At 63.1% G+C, this 9,161-nt stretch overlaps 2 protein-coding genes across 2 annotated transcripts; both read right to left on the reverse strand.

Annotated features, from left to right (window-relative positions):
* Positions 1–432: 432 nt before the first annotated feature.
* PTGDS (prostaglandin D2 synthase) lies at positions 433–3,092 on the reverse strand. The gene is made up of 7 exons (XM_027896939.1): positions 2,911–3,092; positions 1,796–1,935; positions 1,608–1,684; positions 1,388–1,501; positions 1,090–1,191; positions 883–908; positions 433–601 (listed from the first exon to the last, which is right to left on the reverse strand). Exons 1-6 carry the CDS (start codon positions 3,007–3,009, stop codon positions 883–885), a joined length of 558 nt encoding a protein of 185 aa, XP_027752740.1. The 5' UTR covers positions 3,010–3,092; the 3' UTR covers positions 433–601.
* A 2,443-nt stretch (positions 3,093–5,535) lies between these two features.
* C8G (complement C8 gamma chain) lies at positions 5,536–9,100 on the reverse strand. The gene is made up of 7 exons (XM_027896935.1): positions 8,950–9,100; positions 8,226–8,362; positions 7,489–7,559; positions 7,074–7,181; positions 6,690–6,791; positions 6,338–6,376; positions 5,536–5,818 (listed from the first exon to the last, which is right to left on the reverse strand). Exons 1-7 carry the CDS (start codon positions 9,073–9,075, stop codon positions 5,805–5,807), a joined length of 597 nt encoding a protein of 198 aa, XP_027752736.1. The 5' UTR covers positions 9,076–9,100; the 3' UTR covers positions 5,536–5,804.
* Between the last annotated feature and the right edge of the window lie 61 nt (positions 9,101–9,161).

Genomic DNA, 9,161 nt, shown 5'->3' on the forward strand with positions numbered 1-9,161 from the left:
GGAATGGAGCCCAGGGGAGGTGAGAGCTGAGCCACATCCAGCACTCACAGATGTCCCTCTGCTTCATGTCCATCCTTATCCAAATTTTTTGAGACCCCCCCTATGATTGCCTATCATCCCATTCCCACACTGCCAGCCTGCTCTCCAGCAGGGAACCAAGGCAGAGAAGCTAGGGGAGCCCAGGATGCCCAAAGGGGCAGAGGGGAGCAGATTCCCCCAGCAGGTCCCAGCCTCAGGGACCCTTTTTCCTGGGACAAGGCCCTTTTGGTGGTCAGGCAGCATCGTGGTGTAAGGCTGCTAGTGCACAGAGGGTCCCAGCCCGGCAGCCCCATGGCCAAGAGCTGGGGTCAGCCCTGACACTGAGCCCCAGCCCCACCAGCCATACTTCCCCCTCCCCATTGGGGTTCCCCACAACAACCCAGCAGACAAGGGTTGGGTTTATGTGGGCTTTAATCGGGACAGGGGTACAGGTGTGGGGTGTGAAGCCAGGGAGCGAAGGCTGCTGCAGTGCTGGGGAGTGCACTGGGGCTGGGATGGGACAGGGTGGTCACCAGCTCACGGCACTGTCAGGGCTCTGGCTGGCAGCAGCTGGGGTGATCACCTGGAAGAGATGGGGGGTGAGCACAGCTGAGCTGGGGGATACAGGGGGACACACGTGGGGACATTGGCCCAGCCAGCCCCACCCTGAGTGGGTGAGCACAGACCGCCCAGGGCCTGAGGCACCCCACAGGGCCAGGATGGGGAATCTCTCCTAGGGGGAAGGAGAGGAACCGCCTGGGGAAGGGCTGGCGAGGCGCTGTCGGCTCTGTGGGTTGCAGTGGCTCTGAACACCCCTGACCCTCCCGCAGGGCTGGTCTGACCCTTAGCAAAGGCAAGACTTACCTAGGCAGCATCTGCCATGCATTTGTCTGTGAGAGGAAGAAAAAGGAGAGATCATCCTCAGCCCCCCAGAAGGAACCATGTATGGGGGCACCCCATGGATGGTCCCACACTGAGGCAGGAACAAACCAGGAGTGTCTCCTCCCTCTTAGCCCCCTGGGGTATCTCACCCCCTGCTCCCCACCGCCCTCCCTGTGCCTCCAGCCTCACCTGTCTGGGGCAGGATGAGGATCTCATCGTCTGTCAGGCCCTGCTCCCTGGAGAACTGGGTGAACCTCTCCAGGCGCTCAGGACTCAGCTCCTTGGTCCGACCTGCAGCCAAGAGCAGGGTGAGGGGCAGCCCCACCAGCACGGGGGTACGGGCAGCCCAGCAAGGGGGTCCCAACCCAGCCATTATCCCAGAGGTCACCCCAGCCTGGGAGATGGTGCTGCCCCTCTCCCATGGGACAGATAGATGTTCCAGGAGGTCCTGGGGGGTGTACAGCATGGGGGCGCAGGGCAGACGTACTGTAGAGCAGCACCATGGTGGAGGGGCCTGTGCTCTTGGAGATCTGGGTGGCCACCAAGGCGTACTCCTCATAGTTGGTCTCCACCACACGGATGTCATGCTTGCTGCCCCAGCCTGTGGGGGACAGGGGAGCGCAGCTCAGCCCCAGGCTCCAAATCAGCCCCAAGGCAGAAGCAGGGACAGTGACAGCAGGGCTGCCCCATGGTCAGGGGGCACTCACGGGGGCTGGTGTAGCTGAACCGCCCTGGCTGCTCCATCTTGGTGTAAAGGCTGTTCCTCGTCACGCACTGGTCACCCCTGAGATCACACACAGTATGAGCACAGCACAACGATGTCAGAATGGTGGGGGGATGTACCAGTGCCCACCCCCAGCACCCCCTCCCACTCACCCCCTCCCCATGCCCATACTTGGGGTAGGTGGAGGTGACTTCCAGGTTTCCATCTGCAGTGGTGGAGATGATGGTGGTGCACATCTTCATTAGGTGCCTCTTCTCCTTGAACCAGTTAGAGTTGGAGGCCAGGCCAATGCTGTACCATCTCCCTGTGAGCTGCACACAACCTCCACTCAGTCCCAGATGGGTGCAGACCCTGTCTTGCCCCTCAGCCCCCCACCAGCCCCAGCCTCTCTCCCCCATGTCTCTCTCCCCTGGCAGACCATTCCCCATAGCAGGATGGTGTCCTTGGGTCCTCATCCCCAGGGAGCTGCTGCAGCTCTTGGCAACCACAAAACCCAGGGGCCAGGAAATCCCTGTTTCATGATGTGCCCTCCATTGCCCAGCACTTGGGTGTTTCCTCCCTCCTTGCTTCCACACTGGCAAAGGTGACAGGACCATCTGGCTCTGAGGTGCCATTTCTGTCCATCTGGGGGCTCGAGGAGGGGTCAGGACCCTGGGTCCAGCATGGCTCATCCTAGCCCAGTCCCTGGGGCCAGCAGCATGGTGCCCTCCAAAGGGAACTGCCAGCCTTGGAGAGGGGCTGTGCTGGAATCACCCTTGCAGGACATCTCAGATGTCCATCCTTGCAGGAAGTGCCTCCATCCCCATCACCTCCCTTGGGTGGCTGTGGCCCCCCAGGACCTTTCCAGAGACAGAAGGGTGAGTGGGACACCTCGGCAGAGCAGCCCTTGTTTTTTGGGGCTCTTGGCTGGGACCTCTGTCAGGGGTAGTTTCCATGGCCCATCTCCATGCTGTCTCTCAGACTGAGATTGCTTTTCTCAGTCTTCTCTGTAAGATCCCTGAATAATTACACCCATTCCACGGCACAGCAGCAGCTCAGACCCACACCTAACCCATAGTTCTGCCCCACAGACTGGAGCCAGGATGCTGGATCCCCTCCAGAGCCACCAAAAACAGGTGTTGGAAGGTCCTCAGGATGGGGGGTTGTGTGTGCACCAGTCCCATGCCCTCCCGGTGCCAGCCTGGCCCCACATCCATCTGCACCACCCTCTCCACACATTTTCAGGGCAAGAAACCCCCAAAACACCCCAAACCTCCACGCAGGTGATGCCTGCTGGGATGGGTCACCTTGTCCTGCTGGAAGTCGGCTTGGATGGGAATGCTGTCCTGGGCATGCAGTGCCCCGAGCAGGGCTAGCCCCAGGACGCTGAGCAGCGTGGCCTGCATGGTCGAGCCGAGCCGAGCCGAGCCGAGCCGAGCCAAGCGAGAGCTGGAGGCAGAGCTGCAGCGCTGCAGCGCCCGTCCAGTCCCTATTTATGGGCAGGCGGTGCGGGGCCCCCCGGGGGGCCAGCCCTGCCTCCCCCCGTGCCGTTATGCAAGCTGGAGCAGGGCTGAGCGCCGAAGCCAAAGGGCAGGCAGGGGATGCTGCGAATGCTGCCCTCCTGTTGATACGACGTGTTTGCTCCGGGAGCCAAATCGCTCCGCAATGAAAACAGCCCGCGGACGGAGCGACGGCCCTCCCTGCCCCCAGCGCCGCGGCCGGGGCCGGCAGCGGGGGCTGCCCCCGGGCAGGAGCCAGGGCTGCCCCATCTGCGCGGAGCAACCTCACCTGGACTCAGAAAGGGGCTCCAGTGAAGTGGAGGGAATGTCCGGTGCCTGCCAGGTCTCAATCCGACCCATGGGACTTGGGGACCTGTGTGTACTCCTGTAGGACCCCCTGCTTTGCCCTGATTCGAGCCCCTGCATCACCCCAGGAAGAATCTCGGCTGGCCCCCGGACCCTTGGGGAGTGTCCCACCAAGGTGCAGCTCCGGTTCATCCCACTGGCAAGCTGGGGAGCCCCGATGCTCAGCTCCCTGGGCACCAGAACGCAGCCAGATGGACCCCAGAATTTCACACCCCACCCCCCCGCCCCCACCCCGCATCCTGTGCCAAGAGGGGCTGGAGATGCCCTTCCCCTCGGTTTGGGGTCACCAGCAGGCGCTGAGATGCCCCCCCTTAATCTGGGGACCCCCCTGCAGAGTGAGGGCAGGGGATGCATGCTGGGTGCCAGCAGCAGCACCCGTGGGTCTGGCAGGGTTTGGGCAGGGCTGGCCGTGCCGGGCAGAACCCCAGGCCCGCGGCCCTGCCAAGGTGCTTTACGTAAGGAGAATGTTTTCACAACAGCTGTTTTTCCCCTGACAGGCCCCCCTGCACATTCTCTTCCCCACACCCCGCTGGGAGGCCGCCCTGCCCTGTGCACCCCCGCGCCTGCCTGGCCCCGCGGATTTATGAAAACAAAACAAAAGCTGAGCCAGGCAGGACTGAGCATCACGAGAGCCCAGCTGGGGCCCCACATGCTGGGCTAGGACTCGGCCTTCCCAGGGGACTCTCTCCATCGGGCACAGAGACAGGGAGCACTCAGGGGTGTCACTGTCACCCAGCACTGCAGCAGGAACACAAAGGCCCCCCTGCTGTCTGAGTACCCCAACTCCCTGCCCAGGTGGCAGGAGGGGGTGCCTGACGGGTACCTGGGCGGTGCCCACTCTCGCAGCTCTCCTGGGTGTGGCAAAGCTGGGAACCAGCCCAAAGACCTGGGTAGCAATGCTGGGTGCAGGCTCTGGAGCACGGGGGCACGTGGGGCCATGTGGGGGCAAAGGGGGCACTGACAGTGGCATGGTACAGAGTAAGCAGAGCTGGGGGGCAGGGTGGGGTATCCAGGCTGTGAGTGGACACAGACTTTTGCACACAACTTGGGCGTTTGCACCCAAGAAATGGTTTAGCCCACACCACAGATGGGCTGAGATGGGACAGTGGGCACGGGGCGTGTGTGGTCCTTGGGGACTGTGATAAACGGGCTATACTTTGAGGAGATTTTGCCTGCGGCCGGGCTGGGAGGGGGTTGTGTTAGACAGACATTCTAGCTTGGAGAGCTGGAGACTTCTCAGCAAAGACAAGCAGCTGCCGTTTGTTTCTGAGGCTGGGCAGACAATAAAGGGAGTCAGCCTGGCGCCTCGACAGCCCCCCCCCCCCAGAAACCTATAACAGGGACCAGCCCAGCTCCCCAGGGCTCTCCCCTTGCCTCCCATCGCCCTGTCACAGTGCAGCCACCCTGGGGTGCAGGTGGGCACAGGGCAGAAAGTGAGCTGGATCCACCACCCCAGGCTCTGCCAGCCTCAGGTGGTGGCCAGGGGGGTCTAAGAGCGGGGCTGGACACCACTAACCTCCACGTGAGTGGTGGGAACAGGGCTGGCTCTAGGCACATCACGTGGCGTCCCTTACATAATTCCTTGATAAACAACATGTGTTACCAGTTCCCGCTCCTATTGCAAAATGCCAGTGCTGGGGGCAGAGGGCTGCTGCCTGCCCCAGGGGCTGCAGAGGGCTGGGGGCCCCCCACCCGCCTGCTGGGGGGTGCTCCCCGTCCCCTCCCAATGCCAGTGGCAATGGACACTGCTCACCTGGCACATGTGGCCTCAGCCAGGCTCCACACACAGGGAAGAGAGGTCCATGAGGGGTTGCAGCATTAACCCTGGGGCTCTCCTCTAGTTGCACCCCTGGTACAAGCCCCCCCAGCACCCCCAGCCTGGCTCTCCAAGGGGTGCTGGCTGTGTGGGCAGGGGTTCCCCTCAGGGAATGTGCTCCCCAGGGCTGGGGCAGGGGAAGGGGGTGTTATATTCTGTGATGCTGTGATTCCAGGGCACTGGCAGCCCAGGATGGAGGCAGTGCTGGCCTGGCTGGGGCAGACCAAGAAGTGACTGGCCTGGACAAAAGCTCTACTCTGAGGTGTTTATTGGGGTGTTGCTGGCTCCTGCAGGACACTGGTGCAGAGAGCAAAGGGGTGACACAAGCTGAGAGGGTGCAGGACCAGGACAGACAGGGCTGCCAGCACAGCTGGAGGCACTGGAGAGCCCCAGAGCTGGCTCCAGGGCTGTGGTGCAGCAGATGGGGATGACCAAAGCGCAGCTCAGACCCGCATGGCCATGGGCAGCCGAATGAGGTGAGGGCTGAGGTCTGGGGAACCCCCGGCAACTCCATCTGCACCTACAGCTTTGTTTCTGGAAGGAAGAGAAGTGCTAAGGGGCTGGAGGGTGTCCAAGCCTAGCACCTGGCCTGGAGACCCACCTCTGCCTTCCCAAGCACCATTGACAAGTGATAGAGCTGTCTGCAGGGACCCAGCCCTCAGCCCAGGGTGTTGCTGTGCCAGGACACCCCATCCCAGACCACCTCAGGAAGCAGTATAGACCTATCAAGCCCAGTGTGAGCCATGTAGGGGTTGAATGGGGTTTGCTTTGCCAGGATGCACCTCATGCCCATCCTGGGTGATTCTTTGCCACCTCCTCACCCCACACAAGGGCACAGAGAGACCCTGTCCTGAGGGACGGTCTGGAGTGGCTACCCCTGCCAGGCCAGTGCCCCCATGCTCCTGGGGCAGGACCACATGGCTGTGGTGTGGTGTGGGTCTGGCCCAGTGTGCCCAGCCCCCAGCCAAGACAGGCACACCCCACTGGTGCCCAGTGTGGGGCTGAGCCTGGCACGTGGGGGTCCCAGAGCATCACCCAGGATCCCCAACTCACCATCAAGGACGTGAAACTCATCTGCGGAGTCGCAAAACCCTGCGAGAGACAGAGCCTGGGGAGTCACCCTCCCTGGGACCTGGCACCCCCCACCCTGCACCCCCAGGACACTGGGAGGCACAACCCTGGTCCTTGCATCTCTGCCCCTGGGGTGGCCACAGCATGAGGACAGACCCCACGTGTGGCCCTGCTGTGGGTGACACGGGGCCATGGGTTGCTCAGATCCCTAGGGATGTGCCTCCCCCTCCCCACACTGAAGGGGCTGGACCCCAGCCCCTGATGCTGGGCCCTGCCCCTGGCTGCAGCCACTGCCATGGGCTCCCCTGCTCCCCAGGGACCAGGTGCCACTCACCATAGGTGGGGAAGTAGTAGGTTACATCCTCACTGAGACCCACAGCCCTCACGTGCCGTTCAAACTTGTCCACGACGTCATCACTGACCTGGCTGGTCCGTCCTGCAGGGGGGAGACGCTGTCAGTGGCCCTGGGCCCTGCCTGGCCCTGTCCCAAAGCTCAGGGCCCTGGGGGTCCTTCAACTCACAGAGGTGGGTTCCTGGTTTCCCCCTTATCAGCTCCCCCCTCAGCCTTTGGGGACAATTGTCCAGCTGGGGAGTGACCCTCAGAAGACCCTATTCCCATGCTTGGGTCCTCTGAGGCTCTGGCTACCATCCCCTGAGCCCAGCACGGGTCTCCCACCCCTGTCCTTCACCTGCCATGAGCACCCAAGCCTCCACCCACCATAGAGCTTGACAGAGACGCTCCGGCCCTTCTGGTAATAGAGGATGGCAAAGCTGCTGGGGTCCATCTCACCCACCACCACATCCACCTTGCTGCTGTGCCCACGGCCTGGAAAGGACAGAGGAGAGCCCAGTGAGTCCTGGTTAACCCTGCCTAGCCCTAGCACCATGCAGGGCCTTGTTTCACCATGAACCAGGTGTACAAGGGGTGAAAATCAGGGCCAGAGTGGGGCAGCCCCACAAGCACCATTGCCCCCCCCCCAGAGGCACCAGCCCACGGCATCACCTGTGATGGCATCTGGCACTTAGAGACCCCAGAGGTAAGATACTGGGAGGGCACTGGGAAGAGGGACACTAGTACCTAAGCCCTGCCCAGAACAGCAGCTCCCCTGCCACCCCAGCCTGGTGTCCCTCACCCTTCAGCAGGAAGCGTCCAGGGGCCTGTGCAGGGAGGTAGCGCTGCCTGATTTCCCAGCACATCCCATGCCTGCACAGGGAGAGGAGGAAATGTCAGCACAGGCTGGGGAGGATCCCCCCCAGGTCCCTGAACGCCCTGAGTGCCCGGCCCACATGGTGTTTCCTTGGGACTTTGTTTTCCCCCCAGGGAAAGAGATGTCCCTGAGCGCTGTGGAGACATCATGAGAGATGCTTCCCCCAGGACACACCTGCTGAGCCTAAGGGGGTCCCTGACCCCTCCCTGCAGCACTGAGCCTGGTCAGACCCTCAGGGCCCATCAGGCCAGGGGGAAGTGCTCACAGATGGGAAGATCCCCATCTTTAGCTGTGCTGCCACTGGGGTGGCTCCAAGAGCCAGTCCCAGGCTGGCCTGTGGAGGCACCGCGTGCCTCGGTTTCACCAGTCTGCTTGTCCCCTACCCCGAGCCCACCCCGGGCCAGTGGCTGTGTGGGTGGCAGGGTGACCATTGTGGCCAGGGCTTCTACTACAGAACTTCACAGAGGGGATCCCACCCACACTTTGCTTTGGGGCAGCTCTGCCCTCCTTGGAGTCGGCAGTCAGGGCACTAGCACTGCTCTGACCTGCCTGCAGAGTTCCCATCCCACCCAGCATCCCCCATCCCAGGGCACCAGTCCTGCTGTGATCTGTCTACAGCACCCCTGTACCTGCCTGCACCCCCCCTGCCCACTGTTACTCACAGCTTCTTGAGGGTGCTGATGGCCAGGCTTTCTCCGTCCACGCTCACCATTGCTGTGGTGGCATCCAGCTGGTGGCTGTGTTCTGCCAGGTGGTTACAGCGGGAGGCCACACTGACCAGGAACCACTTCCCTGTGAGCTGCATAGCACAGGGGTGGCACCATCTACAGAGCCCCCAGCCCAGGGTGCCCCCACTCACCCCAAGCACCCACTATCCCCTCACTTGGCACCACTGTCCACAGCCTGTCCCTTGGGTTCCCCCAGGACATGACTGCCCTCTGTGACCCAGTGGGTGGGATGGCAGGGCAGAGAGAAGCCTGGCACGGGGATAGGCTGGAGGCTCTGTAGGGGTGTCTAAGGCACCTGCCCACGGCTCACACTGCCCACGGGGCCGCGGGCACCCCTGTCCCACGCCGGCCGTGTGCTGGGTCTTACTCCATACTGCAACCCCAGCTCACCCCAGGCCCCAGAGCGACCATGGCTGCACCCACAGCTGGGGTCTGTCTGGGCGAGCATGGAGGTCCCTCCGAGGCTCCGGGCCCGTGGGCAGCCCTGTAGGCAGCGCTGGGGCTGAGCTGGGCTCTGCCACCCTGCTGTGTGCGGGGACACGGGGGCTTGAGCTGGGGGACCGGCTGGGAGGCTGAGTCTGGGGGGGAACAGAGGGGAACGGGAGCCCCCGCACTCCCTGCAGCCCCTCCAGTATGGGGTCCCGGCCCAAACCCTCACCTGGGGGAGGCTGAACCCCTCCTGAGCCGCCACCTTGTCCAGCGGGCTCTGGGCAGGGAGCGGCCGCCTCCCCCGCGCCGTGAGGAGCAGCCCGAGCAGCAGCAGCAGGGAGCGCAGGAACGCCATGGGACGCTGTGCTGGGAGGCGGCGGGGCAGGACTGGGGACAGGACAGGGGTCAGGAGAGGGGGCAGGAGAGGGGGCAGGACAAGGG

This window comes from Empidonax traillii, unplaced genomic scaffold (assembly GCF_003031625.1).
Source record: "Empidonax traillii isolate 1590-97213 ecotype Southwest subspecies unplaced genomic scaffold, ASM303162v1 scaffold520:size1094406, whole genome shotgun sequence".
Lineage (NCBI taxonomy): Eukaryota > Metazoa > Chordata > Aves > Passeriformes > Tyrannidae > Empidonax > Empidonax traillii.

Bases quoted from the DNA above. Each gene is read 5' to 3' on its own strand.
- PTGDS (XM_027896939.1), bottom strand. From the start codon at position 3,009: ATGCAGGCCACGCTGCTCAGCGTCCTGGGGCTAGCCCTGCTCGGGGCA. The intron at 1,936-2,910 runs GTGACCCATCCC...GGTTGTGTGCAG, and splicing joins CCGACTTCCAGCAGGACAAG to CTCACAGGGAGATGGTACAG. The intron at 1,192-1,387 runs GTACGTCTGCCC...TCTTGGCTGCAG, and splicing joins CACCATGGTGCTGCTCTACA to GTCGGACCAAGGAGCTGAGT.
- C8G (XM_027896935.1), bottom strand. From the start codon at position 9,075: ATGGCGTTCCTGCGCTCCCTGCTGCTGCTGCTCGGGCTGCTCCTCACG. The intron at 7,560-8,225 runs GTGAGTAACAGT...CTCCCTGTGCAG, and splicing joins ATCAGCACCCTCAAGAAGCT to GCATGGGATGTGCTGGGAAA. The intron at 7,182-7,488 runs GTGAGGGACACC...TGTCCTTTCCAG, and splicing joins TGGACGCTTCCTGCTGAAGG to GCCGTGGGCACAGCAGCAAG.